Source organism: Lygodium microphyllum, chromosome 22 (assembly GCF_053477565.2).
Source record: "Lygodium microphyllum isolate KBCC chromosome 22, Lygodium_microphyllum_v1.1.10, whole genome shotgun sequence".
Lineage (NCBI taxonomy): Eukaryota > Viridiplantae > Streptophyta > Polypodiopsida > Schizaeales > Lygodiaceae > Lygodium > Lygodium microphyllum.
This window is the reverse complement of record NC_141156.1, coordinates 110,375,461-110,396,138: the sequence shown is the minus strand read 5'-3', so window position 1 is coordinate 110,396,138 and position 20,678 is coordinate 110,375,461. Positions and strand designations below refer to the sequence as shown.

The 20,678-nt window shown below is 39.1% G+C and overlaps 1 protein-coding gene across 1 annotated transcript in view; it reads right to left on the bottom strand.

Moving 5' to 3' along the window:
• The window catches only part of LOC148017507 (uncharacterized), a 29,294-nt gene extending 9,319 nt beyond the window's left edge, over positions 1-19,975 (bottom strand). The window contains exon 1 of the mRNA XM_087663525.1: positions 18,949-19,975. Within this exon, the coding sequence (XP_087519651.1) occupies positions 18,949-19,801 (853 nt within the window). The 5' untranslated portion in view covers positions 19,802-19,975. The remainder of the gene's footprint in view (positions 1-18,948) is intronic.
• Positions 19,976-20,678: the final 703 nt, after the last annotated feature.

The following is a 20,678-nucleotide window of genomic DNA, read 5'->3' as shown; positions in this document are numbered from 1 at the left end:
AATTGCACAATGACAAGTAAATTTCCTGAAATTTTGACACACATGACCCTGGGGAAATTTGGGGCTTTTGTAAAATTTTCCAAATTTGTGTCAAATTTGGTCTTGATATGCACTTGTAGTACAATTTCTATGCAAATTAAGCACATTGGACCCCAAACAAATTTAGGGCTTTTGCCAAATTTGTGAAATTTTAGCAAAATTGGATTGTGGAATCTTCTCGGAAGTTATCAATTTGAGCTGTTTGAGCAGAGAAATTTTGAGGCTTTTGACCGTGTGAGTCAAATTTGTGCCCATTGATGCATTTGGAGCAAAAATCGCAGCTAAAATTTGGGGCTTTCTCATGCTATTGATAAATTAACCTGTGGCACATCTGCAATTACTTGTGTTTTACTCTAGCACACATTTTGTGACTCTGAAAATTGATTTGCAGATCTGAAATTTCTGCAATTACTTGGTTCTTCATTGCTAATTGGCACTTGTTTTGTATCTTGGTTATTTGTGCGACGGTCATTTATTGACTTTTGAGTCACTTTTGGGCTGTAAACCACGGCTGGGAACAATGATAGCAACAATATTTTGCACATTAAGATACTTGAGGATGCACACAGCTTTGCTATATGGCAAAACTAGTGCTACAATGTCTTAGTGCAAAAGAAACAAGTGATGCCCATAAAGACAAAAGAAGTAAAACCAACAGCCATGGATCAAGATGAGTGGGATAAGTTAGATGAGCTTGCACGCTCTACCATAGAGCTTTCACTGTCAAACGCTTTGCTATTTAACATAGAGAAATTGATATGTGGCAAAGACTTGAGAAGCTATTTTCTCAAAAAAGTGCGGCAAGTAAGGTTTATTGGTTGAAAATTTTCATGGACCTTCGTTTGAAGGAAGATATAGCCATGTCCATACATTTGAATGAGTTTAACTCTATTTTCAGCCAACTGATTGCTTTGGAGTTCAACATTGATGAGGAGTTCAAGGCAACGTTTTTGCTATGCACTTTGCCTAAAAATTTATACACTTTTAGGACAGCAACGTTTTTGCTATACACTTTGCCTAAAAATTTATACACTTTTAGGACAGCAACGTTTTTGCTATACACTTTGCCTAAAAATTTCATGAACCTTTGTATAAAGAAAGATACAGCCATGTCTATACATTTGAATGAGTTTTAACTCTATTTTCAGCCAATTGATTGCTTTGGAGTTTAACATTGATGAGTAGTTCAAGGCAACGTTTTTGCTACGCACTTTGCCCGAAATTTCATACACTTTTAGAACCACAATGAGTACCTCCAATGCCATGCTGTTATGTTCAAATGTGGAGAGCTTTTTACTCATGGAAGAGCTAAATAGACAAAATAATTCATTAAACAAGTCTTCCAATGCACTGCATACTAAAGGGAGATCCCAACAAAAGGGTAATTCAAAACAAAACACACAGCAAGTCTCGTGGGAAAAATGTGGAGTGCCATCATTGTGGCAAGAAAGAGCACTTCAAGCAGGATTCCTTTAAGTGGAAGAAAGAGATGAACAAGGGCAAAAGAACTGATGATAGAAAAGATGCGAAAAAGGACAACTAGCATGCAAAGAAGAGCAGTGTGAAGATAGAGGAAGTCAATGTAGTCAGTCATGAAAGTGATAGTGGCAGCGATGTACTTTTTGCTGCTTCTTTTAGTACACAATCATTGATTGCAAATTCTGATGATAACATGCACACTTGGATTCTTGATTCAAGTGCCTCATTCCATGTGACACCACACCATGAGTGGTTTTCTGATTACAATAGTGGTAGACATGATGTTATCCACTTGAGGAACAACCAACATGAAAAGAAGAGTAGTGTGAAGATAGAGAAAGTCAATGTAGCCAATCATGAAAGTGATAGTGACAGTGATGTACTTTTTGCTTCTTCTTTAGTACACAATCATTGATTGCAAATTTTGATGATAACATATGCACACTTGGATTCTTGATTCACATGTCTCATTCCATGTGACACCACACCATGAGTGGTTTTCTAATTACAGTAGTGGTAGATATGGTGTTATCTACTTGAGAAGCAACTATACATGTGGCATTGCAAGAATTGGCAGTGTGCAATTGGCATTTCAGCATGGTTTAGTGTGGGCACCAACACTAGCTCCTCTCCCCAAAAGAAGATCCACAAGTGATGATCAATGACTGACTGACTGAATGAGGAAGAGCCTGAATAAAAAGGATAAAAATATGTTCTCAAAATGATCAAGTCGGCCAGCAATAAATGCCCAATATGACCATAAAATAACACAAATAAAAATGCCTAAATATCCTAAATAATGTGCCCAGTCTCTGCACGCACAAACTCACACATGAGCTAACATATGTGCTAACACCTATACACGACTAGGCAGCTTGATTTCCAACTTCATGCGTTTATAGTCTTCAACTTGCACTATTGGTTTGGGACTCCTCTTAGCTACCTACACAAGCAATACCTCCTAAGATCATAGGATATGCAATACCTCTACTTCAATGAGAATTCTATTGCTACTTTTATGATTGTGTGTTCTTTGTTGTTACGGATTCCCACTACCAAAGGAAAGGTTGTAACTCAAGCTCAAGAAAGTAGCCATGCCCGTCCGAAGCGTGAAGTGTCAAAGCACAACAAATGCAGAAGCATATGGACAAGATTGAAAGAAAATGAACATAAGAGAAAGGGAGAGCGAAAAGAGACAGAAGAACACAGAAATCTGCAATCAATGAATGCTGAAATGAAGATGGTAGATATACAAGGACTGTTGATGTATCTCCTTGAGCCGTATCTCCCACCAACACCTAAAAAAGTAAAAGAGGAGGCCAGGCTGCCAACTAGGCCTAAATAGGAGGAAATATTACAATAAGATAATCCAAGCAGCCAGTTTTGCTGGCCAGCTTGATCCAAAAGCTGCCGACTACATTAAAAAAGAATAAAATAATCAGCCATTAACCTTCCAACTGCCACATGGTATCATTGCCTACCTATTAGGCTGCTCGTATGCTCTGCCTACTGAAAATTCCCACTAACTAACAGGAATAATGAATAATGCCCTCCGAGAGTATCTCCAAGAGAATTGACTGCACCAATGGTAACCTAAGAAATGTTAGTCCAAGGGATGACTAATTTCTAACACCCCCTCTCAAATCCTAGAGGCAGCATAAGACAGGGATCTAGAGTATTGTTGAAGAAGAAGTTGAGGAAGTGCCTTTGAAAACAAATCTGCAAGATTATCCTCCGTCTTGCAGTAAACCACATCAATGGTCTCATCCAAGATCTTCTCCCAATGAAATGGTACTCAATCTCAATGTGCTTCGACCTAGCATAAAACATTGGGTTCCGTGCCAAAGCAATGCAACTCTCATTGTCACAATGAAGTGTCATAGGACCCATTTGAGAACAACCAAGCTCTCCTAGTAACTACCGAAGCCATACCATCTCACGTGTGGTAAAAGACATTTGAGTCATCAAAGGTGGAGATATTGGAAAGCTTTGCTATAAACCCTAAATTACAACAAAAATTAGGATTTAACAACCACCTTAAGATGCATGCTTAAAATTGAGGGCCTAGGACTTGAATTTCAGCAGTTGAAATTAAAGAATTCAAGGAGTTTCAAGAGGCCAATCAGCCCGTATCAGATTGGGGCTTAATTTGTCTTTGAAGGAGCAAGGTAAAGACTAATCCCCAAGTAAACCAAGGGAAATTTTGATTTAAAGTCTTAGTGGTTAGTTTTGACAACAAAAGGCACTTGGATTAGCGGAGGAGATTAGAGAATCTCAGTGGTACCCTATCCATTTGCAATACAAGCTAAAGAAATACCGCAAGGGATGCCAATTTTAGGCATAGTTACTGGAAACGCCTCGAAATACCACATTTTTGCCGCTTCACTATTTTCATTTCTATTTCCATTCCCCTTTCCACTTTTGCCTTTCTCATCCCTTTCGTTATTGAAAACTCCTTGAAACTCCAAAATTTTGGCCATTTTCATTTCTGTTCCCGTCTCCATTTCTCTTTCTATTTTCCCATTTCCCATAACTACAGTTTAGGGGCCAACAAGCTGTCCGTTGTCCAAGATTAAAGTGGTAAAGTGTGCATTTCTAGTTTGTGTGAATTTTCTACATGCTATAATTGTTGATTAATCAAGTCATTACCATCCTTTACAAGAAGAAAGGCTAGTTTCAAGGTTCCATTGTCGGGATACCATCGAATTCCTTGACTAGGTGGAACCATGGCACTTGATTTCAGGTCAGAAGCTTTGCTCTAGTGCTGAAATTGTATTCATCTGAGTATTACAATAAGAATGCTTCAAATAGTGGGATGGGATGAAGTAGGGATGATGCCTCTCAATCTGAAAATTCACAAAGTGTTGGGGAAAATGCAATGCCTGATCTTGGACATGGCACACAGCATGGGCAGCAAACTAATAATGTTGGTTTAGACCAAAATGTGGGTCCTTCTATGTCTCTTGAAGCTAATAACCAGAAGAGAGAGGAATTTGATGACCGCAGCTGAGAACAGCAACTGAAATGCTTATGCGATTGGCAAATGATCCTCTGTTCATGCACTTTTGAACCCCTTAAAGGAGGGCAACAAAGGCAAGAAGAGGAAATCGTCTTCAAGAGCTTCAAGATAGCTAGATGCACCAAAGAAATAGTCAATACAGCAGCATGATATTCCAAATGTGAATAGTGAGCATAAGCAAATGATGCCAATGGGAAAATCGATGCATAGTCGTATTACGATGGTCCAAAGTGATACGCTGAGCAGAAATGAAAACGTGGAAACAGGTAAAACCCAACTCACTAAGAGTTGATTTCAAGATGAATAGTGGCACGAGACCCGTTTCTCCTCCCAGCCTTGCCTAGATAGTTGCTGGCAACTCTCTTCGTGATCTGACTGCCAGCCGTCAACCTTTAGTGAGTCCTACTATTCTTGGACTCTAGTTCATTCTAGGCTCCCCTATACCCCGTTCGGGCGCCCAAGGCCCCCGGACGGTCGTCCCTCGCGCCTCTTTCCCGTAATTTACCTTATTAATATAACATTTCCTTTCCCTTAAGAATCGGTTTCGTCCTCGAAAACGATACTCGGTAGGTCTAACTGTAAATTGGGAAACCTTTTTCTTAGGGTACTTACTCGCTCCCATGTTGAGCTTTCTTCTGAACAATCTTTCCACTTGACCAAACATTCTTGATAAATAGTATTCCTTGTTCATCTGTTACGAACATTTAATATTCTTTCTAGTTCATGTGGATTAGATTGGTCATCTAATAGCTCCTCAATGTTATCATTTAAGATTAAATTATCCAAATCACCCAGCTTCTTCCTTAGCTTACTTACATGAAAAATTGGATGTATTTTACTACTATCAGGTAGTTGGAGCTTGTAAGCCTATTCTCCCACCTTTTTAAGTATTGTGAAAGGACCACAATACCTGGGTGAAAGCTTTGGACATCGTCCCGTTTTCATGGTTTTAGTTTGTTCAGGCACTTTAAGATAGACCAATTCTCCTTCTTCAAAGGATATGTCTCTTCGGTGAGGATCTGCATAAGCTTTAGCTCGATTTTGACCTTTCTTAATATTTTCTTAAGCAAATTTTAACATACTATTCATATCCTCCAAAAAGTCCTTGGCTACCTAAACCTTTTCCTTATGCAATCCTATTGCATGAGGGGCTCTGGGCTGAAACACATACATTAACATAAATGGACTATATCCAGTGGAAGAGTGCTTGACACTATTATATGCAAACTCTGCTATCGGTAGATACTCTTCCCAATTAGTTTGCCTTTTACTTACATATGCCCTGAGCATATCTTCAAGAATTTGGTTAACCCTTTTAGTTTGCCCATCTGTTTGCACGTGATCCGCCATACTCATGCTAAGTTTAGTATCCAACTTTCTAAATACCACACGCCAAAATTGACTATCAAATTTTCTATCCCGATCAGAAACTATATTTGCCGGAAGGCCATATAATCAATATATGTTCTCTACGAACAATCTAGCCAATTCTGGTGTTTTAACATCAGTTGAAGTTGGAATAAACCTAGCCATTTTGGTTAACCTATCCACAATCACCCACACAGAGTCGTGCCCCCTCTGTGTTCTGGATAATGCAACAATAAAGTCCATGGAGATACTCTCCCATTTTCCTGAAGGAATCTCTAATGGATGGAGAAGTCCTCCCATTTTCAATCTTTCAGCTTTATTAACCTAGCATTTATTACATTTGACCACATAGTCAAGGACGTCCTTATTCATTCCAGGCCAATAGAACTACCTTTTAATAAGACTATAAGTCTTATTAACTCATGGATGTCCCGCGCTAGGGATATCATGACACTCAAAGAGTATCTGGTGCCTTATTTCTTCATCTTTCGGAACACATACCCTACCCTTGTAGAGTAAATAACCATTATCAATTGTAAAATTCTTCCATTTGAATCTAATTTGAGCAACCCCTGATGCTTCATTTCCTTGTTGAACATCCTCAGATATTCCTTCCTCAGTGGAGGCCCTTCCATTTGGATCCCCATTTTCTATCGCTTCCCATATGTTGGAATATGCTGGATCAACCTGGCATTTCCCTTTTAAGGATTCAAGCAAATCGGACGTGAACTGAGTAAAACTCAATTCATTTATGATGGGCATTCTGCTGAGTGCATCAACTACTATATTATACTTAATTTTTCTATACCTTATCTCATAGTCGAACTCTTGGAGGGTTTCGGCCCATCTGGCTTTACGCCCTTGTAGATCCGGTTGGTCATTAAGCCACTTAATGCTTTCATGATCCGACAGGATCAAAAGTTTGGCACCATACAAATAGTGCCTCAATTTCTTCATTGCATATACTATTGCATACAGCTCCCTCTCATAAACAGAATAATTATGTTTTGCAAGGTCTAATTTCTTGTTTTCAAAAGCAACTGGTCGACCTTCTTGTAATAAGACCGCGCCTATCGCCTTATCACTGGCATCAGCTTCAGCCACAAACAGTTTATTGGGATCCACAATTAATAGTACTGGAGCTGTAGCAATAGCCACCTTAAGTTTTTAAAAACTTTCATTTTGGTCTGTTCCCCAATTTGGAATAGCTATTTTGGCATAATCTCGAATGAATCTACGATAAAATCCAGATAAACCTAGGAAGATCTACAGCTCTTCCAGGTTCCTTGGAGATGGCCATTCAATAATTGCCCTTACTTTTTCTGAATTCGTCTTGATTCCCTCTTTCGAGATAATATGCCCCAAATATTTAATCTCTTGTGCGAAGAATTCACATTTAGTTTTCTTTGCATAAAGGGAATGTGTTCTCAACAATTGGAATACCAATCGTAAGTGTTCCAAATGTTCTTCTCTTGATTTACTAAAGATCAAGATATCATCCACGAAGACTACTACAAAATGTCCTAGATAGGGCCGTAACACACTATTCATCAGCTTCATAAAGGTAGCTAGTGCATTAGTGAGGCCAAAAGGCATCACCAAAAAATCATAATGCCCATATCTAGTACGAAATGTTGTCTTAGGAACATATTGTGCGTTAATTCTTACTTGGTGATAGCCTCATCTTAAGTCTATCTTTGTGAAGAATTTTGCCCCTTGTAATTGATCAAAAAGATCTTCCATTCTGGGCATAGGAAATTTATTCTTCACTGTGATCTTATTAAGTGCTCTATAATCAACACAAAGTCGCATAGAACCATCTTTGTTCTTTACCAATAAAATTAGCGAAGCCCAAGGTGAATTGCTGGGTTGTATAAACCCTTTATCAAGGTAATCCTTAATTTATCTTTCAACTTCTTGGTGATGTATTTCACTTAACTTATAAGGTGGTTTAGAAATAGGGTGTGTATCATTATTTATGTCAATTGGGTGATTTATATCACCCCTATCTGGTGGAAGGCCACTTGGTAAATCAAAAGGAAACACATCTTTAAATTCATCTAACAAACCACTTAATTCTTTACTTACATTCAACTCACAAACATAAGAAAATTGTTGCTTTATATTACAAAAAGTAAAAGTGTTTTATACAAGAAGAGACCATAACATATATACCTCACAAGCTTCCTTCTTTATCAGCTTCTGAACTTCAGTGGAACACAACAAAGAATTATCAGATACTTCATGTTCACCTTAAATCACAAAAGTCTTTACCATTTCTTTCAAATTCCAGTGTATTATGATGATAACTACGTTTTAAGGATGGTTCCAATCCCCACAGCCACTCCCTCCCTAAAGCAATATCGGCTCTTTCCATATTCATAATTTGAAAATCAAGTTTATCTTTATATCCTTGGATCTCAATTTCCAAATTGGATACCATTGTATCCCATATTTTATTATCCTGACCTGGCATCATACGAACAACATATTGATGCCCGCTCTTTCGTTGGGGAAGTTTCAATTTTTTGACAAGTGCATAATTTATGAAATTGTGGGTAGCGGAGTCATCAATCATGACTCTAACCCTCTTTCCAGCTATCAATCCATGCACTCTAACTAAATCATGTGGCCCAAAAGTAGGCTGCCACATAGAAGTTGACATACAACACCTGTGTCGTACATCCTTGTGCAAAACCTCTAAGGATTTATACTTTTCATGCCCCTTTAATTCTAGAGTCTGCACTACATGGATTTGTTTTTATTTTCCCTTGCCCTTGTCCTTATCCTTTCCTTTACCCTTTCCTCTTTTTCCTTTGAGGGCAATTCCAAGCAGCACACAGCTTTTCTTTTTTGGCCTTATCAAAGTCATCTGGACTTAACTTTGGCCTTACAAATTGTTTCTTTTCAAAAGGTTGTTTCTTGCCCTTAAAATTTTGCTTTTTTTTTTTAAATTTGCCTACAAATTTTGAGGTTTCCAATTCTTTAGTCTTGGGCTCCGTATCAACGAGACTAGTGAGTATACCTGGACGCGTACTATCTTCATTGATTAATGCAAATTTAATTGCCCCTTTAAGCATCTTAGGTGAACTCCTTTTCACTTTCTTTTTACAGGCCTTATCTAGTCCCCTAATGAATCCTCTTGTCTTTTGAAATTCATCTATTCCTTCCAATTTGAGGATTATCTCACGATATTCCTCCAAATATGTCAGCAAGGGTCTTCCCTTTTGTCTGGCATAATCCCAATCTTCCCAATTTCTTTCCATTTCATTTTCAGGAAGGAATTCTTTCAAAATGATCGATTCAAATTGAGCCCAAGTTTCAGGTATTTTATTTGCCTCCTTTAAAGTTTGCCACCATTTATACGCCTTTGGCCCCAAAGTTAAACTAGCCTCCAGCGCTTGGAGATGTGGTGGAGTATTTTTAAGATTGTGCAAATCTTTCCATTTTTGGAAGAAAATTAAAGATAGTGTCTTTATTTCTATCTTTTTCCTCCCCGTGAAACTGAGGGGGTTTCATATCTTTTAAAACGGGATTATCCCTCAACTTGTGGTGGGGTTCCTTAGGATCTCGCATAGTCATATCCAAATCTTTCGATGAAGATAGGATATCCAAGGTTTCTATCCTATTTTTATCCCTTTCTAGTAATAAAGTTAATTGAGATTTTATTTCGGTGAGTGTTTGAGTTAAAAATTCTATTTGAACCCCCTGTGCTTGCATATGAGCAGTTAGATCATCAAATTGTTCTCGTGTGGCAAAAAATTCTTCCCATTGTTCTTCTTGCATCTCCGTTTCATGGGGATCTACCATAGGGTGGTTCCCAGAATTAGAACCCCCAATTACTCCCTCTCTCCCTTTCCCTTCCATTAATACATTGGAACTGGAAAGCAAATATAAGAAATTTGCGTACAAAGTGAAGTACTTCCCTGGTTATAGTGATAGGGCAACTGTTGCTGGCTTTTAATAATAACCCCGATGAGTGAGGCTTATTGGCAGAAACACCTAGTAAGGAGGGGACTAAATACACCCCTTCCCAATGGTCACGTGAACCATCTGTACGCCTTCTACATGTGAGACTGGTCCGACTGGCTTTGTCTAGCTAGTGACAGGTTTGACTGCCGTCCAATAACTGCGCTTCGAAATCAATCGTGTATGACTCACTGCGGCCGTAACACGTGTGACGTATGGGGCACCCGCTTCACGTTGTATAACTCCCTACAGCCAATATGACGGATGACGGGTAACGTGTGACGACTATCTTCACGGCAGACCCGTGTAACGTATGGGGTACCGTCTAGTCGCCTGGCCCGTATGACACCGAAGAAAGCCTTCGTGAGAAACTGACAAAAGCAGGACCCGACGGCTGAAACAGGACCCGACGGCTCCGACGACTGAAGCAGAGCGCGATGGTGGCTCTTATACCAATGATACGCTGAGCAGAAATGAAAACGTGGAAACAAGTGAAACCCAACTCACTAAGAGTTGATTTCAAGATGAATAGTGGCACGAGACTTGTTTCTCCTCCCAACCTTGCCTAGATAGTTGCTGGCAACTCTCTTCGTAATCCAACTGACAGCCGTCAACCTTTAGTGAGTCCTACTATTCTTGGACTCTAGTTCATTCTAGGCTCCCCCTAAACCCCGTTCAAGCGCCCAAGGTCCCCGGACGGTCGTCTCTCGCGCATGTTTCCCGTAATTTACCTTATTAATATAACACAAAGTATGCAAACAAGAATGTTTTCTAATGCATTTGGGGCTCCTAGCATATCAAGGTAAGGTACAAGGGGCTAGTTGTCAAAAGTGGATGCAGCAACGAGAGCATATGCGTATGCTGAAATAGACTACTAAACACAAGACAAAGAGAAAAGAGAAGCATAATGAAAGAAGAGAACTCAAAAGAATGCTCAAGAAATGGAATCCATATACCAAGACATGAGACAATACAAAACCACTGTGAGTCACTAGCTGTGAAAGCACTGGCATCCGCTCCGCTGTTCGGTAAGAACCTATGAATGATAGATAAGTGATGGAGTGTGAATGAGCTTGAACTCAAGAAATGGAATCCATATACCAAGACATGAGACAATACAAAACCAATGTGAGTCACTACCTGTGAAGGCACTGGCAGCTCTCTGGTAAGAACCTGTGAATGATAGATAAGTGATGGAGTGTGAAGGAGCCTAAATGAAGAGGCTAAAAGAATGTCATAAATACCAATAGGCTGACCAACCTTTAATGCTAGTCAGCCAAAAATGCCAAAATAGCCATCATAAAATGCCTAAATAATCAAGAAAAGATCTTGATGCCCTAGCCCATTGAATCATAAGCACAAACTCAGCTATGATCTAACATATCTACTAACACCCTCTCTCAGATCATAGCTGATCTAATACAATACAATATACAATGATAATGTCCAATCATAGTATATACAACAATGGCCACCAAAGTAGAATAATGGATACCTAAGCCGTGGGTGCACAAACCGTCTATAAACATATGCGACCATGAATTCCTCGCATTTGGCCAAACCACCAATGAAACCAATCTTCCTAGTTGGAGAGACTGGTAATTTACTGATTAAGCACTTAATTAGAATAATCAACAAATAAACATAAATTGAAATGCACAATTTACCTTAATAATCTTGGACAATAGACACTCGGTTGGCCCCAAAATTGCCACCCCTTTCGATGTTTCTTTAACTTTAATTGCTAATGGATTGAGTATAAGTTGAAATACCACAATCTCCTTTGCTGATTCTAAAGCCCCTTAATGTACATACAATCAACAAGCAATTTGGGCCAATTTCCCCTTGATTTTCACCCAAGAATTGCACAAATGAAATCATCACCAACTGGCCAAATGTTGCCCAATTCACAATGGATGGCCTAGCATCTAAAATCCCTATCAATTCCATGAATTTCAAGTGTTGATTTCAGTGTATGATGCCTTCTGTTGGCACGGGTCCCAAGGTGGTGACTCCTTGTTGTCCCCTGCTTGGTAAGGCCCCCAAATGGCTATCTTCTACAGCAAATTGTTGTTCTTTATTCAAAAAATGGACCAACAGCTCTCTCTCTCTCTCTCTCTCTCGTTGTAAACTAACCGAATGGCACAAGCCTTCTAAACCCATTTTTTGGCATTATCCAACCATTTAATTAATTTTCAAAATTAAATAATCTTGAAAACTAATTTCAGCCCTTTTAACCCTGCCCACAATTAAATGTGCCCATCCATAATAAAATTGGCTAGGCCATTTGCAACCCGGAGTGGTCCATAACCTCTGTTGACTCTTAGACTGGTATTAATTAATTAATTAATACTAGTCCCTAGTGTCACCATCAACACTTATTGGCGAAATAACTATCCTGGGGTCAAAACTAACACCAACTGACCACCAAAGTCCAGTTGGCATAACTTATTACAACTTTTGCCTTTGATACCCACTACATCCTCGAGTTCGAAGACCTATTACCATGAAACAACTGCCATGTGCATCACATGTGCTAAACAACCTTGCACATTTAATTAATGACTTAATCAAATGTTATCAGTAAGATTAAAGCATCTCAAAATTTCACGTCCCCGTGACAGCCAAAGTGTACCCTCATGTGAGCTCAGACGAGGAGCCAATCCCGCTCTCTATCCATTACCAACCCATCATGAACTTGGATATCAATCTCGGCTCCGAGGTGTGAACATGTCAATCTTCAATCAATGCGTCGTGGATGTCCCTTTTGGAAACCTATGCACTGATATACATGTATAGATAAGATTCACCCACACCATCTCACAACCCTCACACTCTCTCTAGCATTAGAGAGTTGTGAGGGACAACCACATCACCTATACTAGAAAGCAAGAGGGATGGCCAAGCCCTTTCTTCAATCAATAAATAAGGATCCCTTCCGCATCTTAGCCTTCACCTTGGCCGAAGGATCTGAATTGAAGTCTAAGGAAGAGGATGACTCAACAAAAGAGTCCGGATCTTGCTTCTTCTTCTTCTTCTCTTTTTTCTTTCTTAAAGCCAATAGCTCTTGACAGTTCTTCTGCAAGTGTCCCTTCTTACCACAGTGATAACACTCGACCTTGGACGACTTCTTTCTATCACCCCTCTCTCAAGTTGCAAGAGCCTTGCCAAAACCTATATATTGAGACAAAAGACTGCCCTGTAGACACAAAGATGCCTTGTGCACAAGTAGCATGGAGGACATATGGTTAATGCTCAAAGGTGTCAAGAATGTCTGCGCCCTTAAAGCATTGGCCACTCCATTAAACTACAGGGGGAGCTTGTAGAGTATTGTCCCTACAAGATGCGACTCTGTAAGAACAGACTATATGTGTCGAAGCTAGTCTTGTACTTGTGTAACACAAAGCAAAAAAGATTGAATTGTGTCCTTAGGCTCGAACTCCATTTGTTGGAGCTATTGATAAGATATCACTGCTCGCATGGTGAAAGATGCCTCATACAACATTTAAAGCTTCGCCAATACTTCTGAGGACGTCCTATAGGAATAACTACCCGTAAAACTTCTTTAGAAATATATCAAATAATAGCAAAATAGGCACACATATCATCTGTATCCCATGTAAGCCCAGCTTCCTCATGGTTGTCCTCATCAAAATCTTTGGGGACTAAAAAGCACACTTAGGACGCGCAATAGCTCCACAAACAATGTACTACAATCACTTTTGTACAAAGTAGCCTTTCATAACGACACTCCCATGTTAGATAGTAAGGGCCATGTAACTTATCATCAGTAGAAGTGCACAGAGGAGCCATCTAGAGAGGATAGGAAGAGAATATAGAGGATAGAAGGTGAACAAAGAGAGAAATTTGTCAAACCAATAGCAAAGATTTCACAAAATGGCAGTTCACATGCAGTGAAACCAAAATCTGATTGGAAGGAAAGAGAAACCACTATAAGAAGTGAAAAATACATTCAAAAAATGCCAAAACAGCAAAAAACAACTTATACACACAATCGCCCACCCAATAGTCAAGGTCAAAAAACCAAAACACAAGCTGAATTAAGTAATAAATGCAGCAAACTAACAAAAACAGGGCTAAATGCTCACACAAACCAAAAACAAAGATTTCTGTGCAGAAAACGCAAGCTGCAGTAGACCACAAATAGACCGAAATCAATCAAGAGCAGGTCATCTAATCAGAAAGGGTAAAATAGACATATAAATAGTAGAAAAACATAAGCATAGCATAGATCCTGCAATCTCATACCATGTCAAAAGTGGATGCAACAATGGAAGCGCATATGTATGCTGAAATAGACCGCTGAACACAAGACACACAGAAAAGACGAACGCTACAAAAGAAGAGAACTCAGAAGAATGCTCAAGAAATGGAATCCATATAACAAGACATGAGACTATAGAACTAATATGAGTCACTAACTATAAGGCATCAACACCAACTTCTCTCTAGCAAGGATTGTGAATGACAAATAATAGATGAAGTGCGGAGGAGGAGTCCAGATAAATAGGCCAAAATAATGCTATACATGGCAGCAAGTTGGCCAGCATTTAATACTGATTGGCCAACATAAAATGCCAAAATAGCCATCATAAAAAGTCAAATAAAATACCAAAATAATCATGAAAAGATCTTGATGCCCAAGCCCACCCAATCACATGCACAGACCCAGCTATGAACCAACATATCTACTTACACTAATCAATTGAATGCAACGTTGCATACTAGTTAAGCTGGAATTGCAATAATGTGTGAGTATAAAGCATCACAATGCTTAAGAGATAAAAGGGTCTAAAACCTAGTGGAGGATTTGAGGCAAGCAAAGTTAGAGGTTAAGTTTCCATGTGCTTCTAAATGAAACTTCAACATTGTTTCACCTATGAAAAAATGCAACTAGATGGAGGGTGGTGGCCTAGCAAATCATCCCCAATGATACACTTTACTTTATGTGTTTCAATTAGAGCTGATTTTGGATCAAACTCGTTCACGTTCAACATAGCATAGAACGTCCAGAGTATTGTCTAATGCTCAAGGTTGCACCTCCAATCCCCTCGTGAGGAACAACTCGCTCATGTAGTGAATCTCAAATGTACTTGGTTTGTATCCAATATACTATATAATGACAATATTTCTACCATTGGAATCACTATTCAATGTACCAATCACTGTGAATTGGTATACATATGATATGGTTTGCAACTAGGCTTTGAAACTATATATTTGAAAGGTTGACATGTATGGAATATATGCAATGTACATTTCAATGTGATATACATTTGCAACATTATTGATATGTATAAAATGTATAGAATATACATTTCGATATGATGTACATCTACAAGGCATGTATAGAACACATGGATGGCATACCATGTACAATTGTAGGTCATGTAAAAGAAACATAATTGCATAAGTTACATGTGGTTTGCAATTGATCTATACTATCATATTGTGCATCATTGCTATAAGGTGTTGTTTACGCTCAGTTTATGCATTGCAATGCCTTAGTGGTTAGAACAATATTACAGAACAATGTTAGGTTTTGGCATGTCGAGACATTCTTTATGGTTTTAACAATGGCTATGATTTAAGTGTATGGAATTTAATTGGTTTAAGTGACCAAAATTTCACATGCGAAAAGCATGAGCATGATTAAGCAATAGGTGCACATGTTGTTTGACAACAATGCGGGCATATATTTCTAGTAGTAGCAACGGATGCTTTGGGACATTGCAATGCAATCGAGAACAATTACAAGGATTTCAAGGAGATGGTCTGTCACAAGGATGTGAAATTATATTGCTTTGCTTAGCATTTGATTAAAAGCCGATCAAATATGCAAATATGACATACACATATGAGGTGCAAGTTGATTATTTCACAATGTGAAACCCAAGACTTCAAGATATCAATTAATGTCAAAGGTAAAAATTATAACGAGTTAAGCTTGACAAATACTAGATGGTACTCAATGTCATATTTTGGCCTAGACTAATTTATTAGCCACTAATATATGTGGTAACATTATAGATTAGACATTAAATTAATTAATTAATGCCGATCTAAGAGCTAATAACTACTCAATGATACTTGAAAGACAAATTGGCCCAACTAGATTAAATATTTGATAGTGGAATTATTTTTTAAGAAATAGAATAATTTTAGAATTAATGTTTTGAAAATTAATTTAATAAGCTAAATAATACTAAAAAATGGAATTAGAAGACTGTCACTTGACCAAACTTACCCATACAAGTGGAGAAAAGGTTTTTTTGGAACTAGTGGAAGCATATATCAACCATTGTGAGAAAGAAGAAGGCTATTAGAGAACAAGGAGATGCTCCTGATGTGATTTGCAAATACCAAGGATCAATCCTACAGCAAGTGACAACAATCTGGAGCCCTCAAGGTGCAAGTAATAGCATACAAGAGGAAGCAACAACCTTATTGGTCATCCTAACCTATAGATGACAGCTTTCAAGGCTGTTTCAAAAGGGCAACATCAATTTTTCAGCCTTTCTCACAATGAAACTTTGAAATTTCTCTCTATAACCTTCTCTCTCATCCTACAACTGTCTCTCAAGCTATTTGAGTAAAATCTAGCCATTTGAGTCATCAAAGGTGGAGATATTAGAAAATCCCTGTTGTAAACCCTAATTTACGGTAAACATTAGGGTTTGACAACCACCCTACGATACACGCTCAAAAAAGAGAGCCTAGGACTTGAATTTCACTAGGTGAATTTAAAAATTTTCAAGAAGATTCAAAACGCCAACCAACTGATATTAGATTTGGGACTTAATTTGTCTTTCAAGAAGCAAGGTGAAGGCAAATCTCCCAGCAAAACAAGAGGCAAATTGGTTTGGAGCCTTGGTGGTCAGTTTTGACAGCAATAGACGCTTGGATTAGTTGAGAAGATCGAAGAATCTCAATTATACTCTATCCATTTGCAACACAAGCTAAAGAAATACCACAAGGGACACCAATGTCGAGGCCAACAAGCTGTCCACTATCCAAGATTAAAGTGGTAAATGATGCATTTCCAATTAAATGAATTTCACAATTGCTATAATTATTTATTAATCAAGTCATTACAACCCTATCCGAGAACGAAGACTATCGCGAGTCCTTGCTCTCAATGCAAGTTGGCAATCAAACGAAAGCATCGCTTATCTATAGAATACGTACGACGCTTCGGCAATCAGAGATCATTGATCAAGCGACCTCAGACTTTGAGCAAACGGTAAGAAAAGTGTGTATCAAATCATGCATTATATTTACAAACTAATTGAATATCATATACAACATTGAATGTTATCGTAAAATTTATACAAGGAGATGATATCTCATCCCAAGGAGGAGTGCACATATTGCAGCTAGTTAGAAGAGTTTGTGGGCATGCAATGGATGGAGTGCGTGAGCCAATCCACCACTTGGAAGGCACTATCTAGGTCTATATTGTCAATACTAGAGGAGACACGTAGCCTTTCAAACTTTCCTATAATCTTAGAGTCTGAGATGGAGACAATGATTAAGGAAAAATCAATACTACAATTGTATGAACATGAACGTCTATATTCTTATAGTTTTATGTGATATAAAACTTACTCGGCCTTTTATATACTAACGATTCTAGTTTTTAGAATGCTTGATCCATGAGCATTGAAAGCAAGTCATAGCTTGATATATATTTAATTTTTATATCATGGGATCCACATGAAACCATTGCTCAACGTATACAATAGGGATACTCAAGCTTTATAACTGCTCATTGAATATGCTTGAAGTTAAAAACTAAGGTGTCTCTAGAACTCATAATCAATGAAGACAGCAATGTCATACACTAGTTTCTACCCAATAGCTCACTACTTAAGGCAATTTTGCATGGCACATTTCTCGAATATGCCATTTAGTAAAAACAACAATATCATGCATAAACATCAATTTCTTCCAAGTAAAACCCACCCATTTTGCCATAGATTATTCCTCCACCAATCCAATTATGGACTTAGACAACTAGAAAATTTCTTTGAATATATGTAAATCGTTTCAATATCAATGAAAAGGATTCTTCGAAATATTAAGAAAACCTCCATTAATAAGACATCCTATATTTGGTTACAAACTTGCCATTACCAAACAAACTTTAAATAGATACACTCCAATACAAGGCTTCAAAAATAAAAAATAATGTGATAGTAAAATTTACTTTAAAAATATTTTTTAATTCGATAAAACAATACATATGATTATACACATTATACAAGAGGCACGTACGATCACTAATATATGAGAATATTCCAAAGCAAATCCATTTCAATGGTGGAGTGAACTATTCAATCGATTTACATGTGGAAATATAGATCAAGATAACAAAAAGATGTATCCAAAAGCAAGCAACAAAGTTTCTTTTGATTATCTAGATGAATATTGATAGAGACTACACCCAACCCAAGATTTATTGTCAAATGTTGTGTTCACACTTAAAACCATTTCAATGAATACAAACTAACCATGGTTCTCACATTTCTCATGATTTTCCACTACACATTGCAATTCTTCTCAAACTTACTCGCCTATGCTTTTTCATCCCTTGCAAATTCTTGAGTTCATCTTTTGGGCCAATTTACTATCACGACTAACTTGCAAGGCATTCACCATACGTTCCTATGCTTTGAATAGTTTTGTTAGATAAAAGGGCTCTCATTCTATTACTTCTAAGGACTCTATCTATTGTGCAAAGGAATCAATGTCAGCTGTTCTTGAGTAAAAGAACAAAGCTTCCAAGAAGCAACTGAACCCGTAGGAGATGTACATCTCTCAAAGAAGGAAAGTCTCAATTTTTTAATCCTTGATAAAAGTCAAGTTCACATGAACAATTCATTCCTTCTTCATGTGATCCATGCAATTAACAAGCATGCAAGAGCAAGCCTAATCAAAATGCAACCGTGACACATATCAACCTGAGAAAAAACCCAACATCATTAACTCATCCTAACTCATGGCTTCATTACAGACAGAAGAACAGCTTAAAGCAATGGGAATATGACTACCTGCAGGCCCGTGGGCAAAATGGCACCTATCTCCATACTCGCAAGCTTCCCCCTTCTCCCACCTGGTGCAAAGTCGGGTTTTATAATTAGGCCGAGAGGCAGTTGTAGCTCGTGCACCCATTCCCATTGCACCAGTATTCCCTGCACCTCCAAAATCCATGCCTGGAGTTTTCTGCGGCACATCCTCGTTACCATGGGAAAAGTTACACTGGTCACCATATGTACAACGCCCTTCTGCATAATACCTGCAGAGCCTAGTCTTTTTAGGCTGCCCTGAGTTAGCAGAAAAAGATCCCCCAGGCACACCCCCTGTGCTGCCTCCTGGACCAGGCATCATAGAATCCAAACCAACGGGTGGTGGCCTTCGGAGCTCTTCTGTGCCATGTGCAAAGTGGCAGCGCTCGTTGAAAGTGCAAGCCCCGATCTTGAACTTTGTACAGAGCTTTGTTTTATAGAAAAGAGCACCGTTAGCTTTTGCTGAGCCAGGGGCAAAACCCGAGGAAGTCTGGCTTTGTGATCCGCCACCATAGCTCTGAAAGCTCGCTGTCTGTGCTGGCACATAACCACCTGTCCCGCCATAGCTAGCAGCACCGTAGCTAGGCGCAGGAGCTCCCGAAGCTGGATAAGGGAGGCCGGGAGGGCCTTCTGTGTAGGGAGGGTTTGATGCATCGGGGTCTATCGGGGGGTCGTTTCTGACCTTCTTGAATGGGGGTTCTAGGGCAGAGGAGCCATGGCCTCTGGTATCAGGCGCACCAGGGGGTGGCGCATCGCTCCATCTGGAAGCCCTAGACTGGCCTTGGGGGGCAAGGCTTCCCTGCCATTCACCCGTAGCTGCCGCGGCAGCAGAATCCATGGCTGCAGGCGCTCGACAGCAAAACCTTGCGGGAAAACCTAACCTTGACGATGGAACTGTCTCCTACTCAGGGATAAAGGAAATCCATCTAACGCACCAAATGACCCTTTGGATAGGAGAAGAGAGGATGCAAGGAGAGGAGGAGAAAATATTACGGTTGTGATGCAAGAAGAGAAAATAGTTTAGGTGTGATGAGAAATTTGAAAGAATTGCTCTTAGAACCTCTGAACATTGTCATGCCCTCTGCCAAGGTAGTCAAACACTAAAATCATGGCCAAAGGGCAAGTTGGTAACACGACTAAATGCATGTGTGAAAGACTTGGTTCGATCCCCACAATAAGCCATCTTAATTTGTCTAATTCATATGGGGGGCCTTGGCAACTATCTCAAAATCATGGCAAAGTGAGAGTAAGGCCACGATAGGTGGCTTTAAATTGGAGGGCCTTGTGTCAATGTTTGTGCTCCATCTAGAAGGCTAAACTTAATGTAACGTATTAGCCAATTTCAAAGTAGTTGAACTTGGCATTCCAAGCCTCTCACGACACATGTAATCCTCCGTATGAAGAATTGAGACTTCAAAGTTTTGCTCTTTCCGCCTTCATCCTATGAGTGAAGATTTGAGTTATGTTAAAGTTTTTTGGTATACTTATGGATCCAATAAGATCAACCATTGGACACACACATGCACGCATGCACATGCATACACACACACACACACACACACACTCTCTCTCTCTCTCTCTCTCTCTCTCTCTCTCTCTCTCTCTCTCTCTCTCTCTCTCTCTCTCTCTCTCTCTCTCTCTCTCTCTCTCTCTCTCTCTCTCTCTCTCTCTCTCTCTCTCTCTCTCTCTCTCTCTCTCTCTCTCTGTGTGTGTGT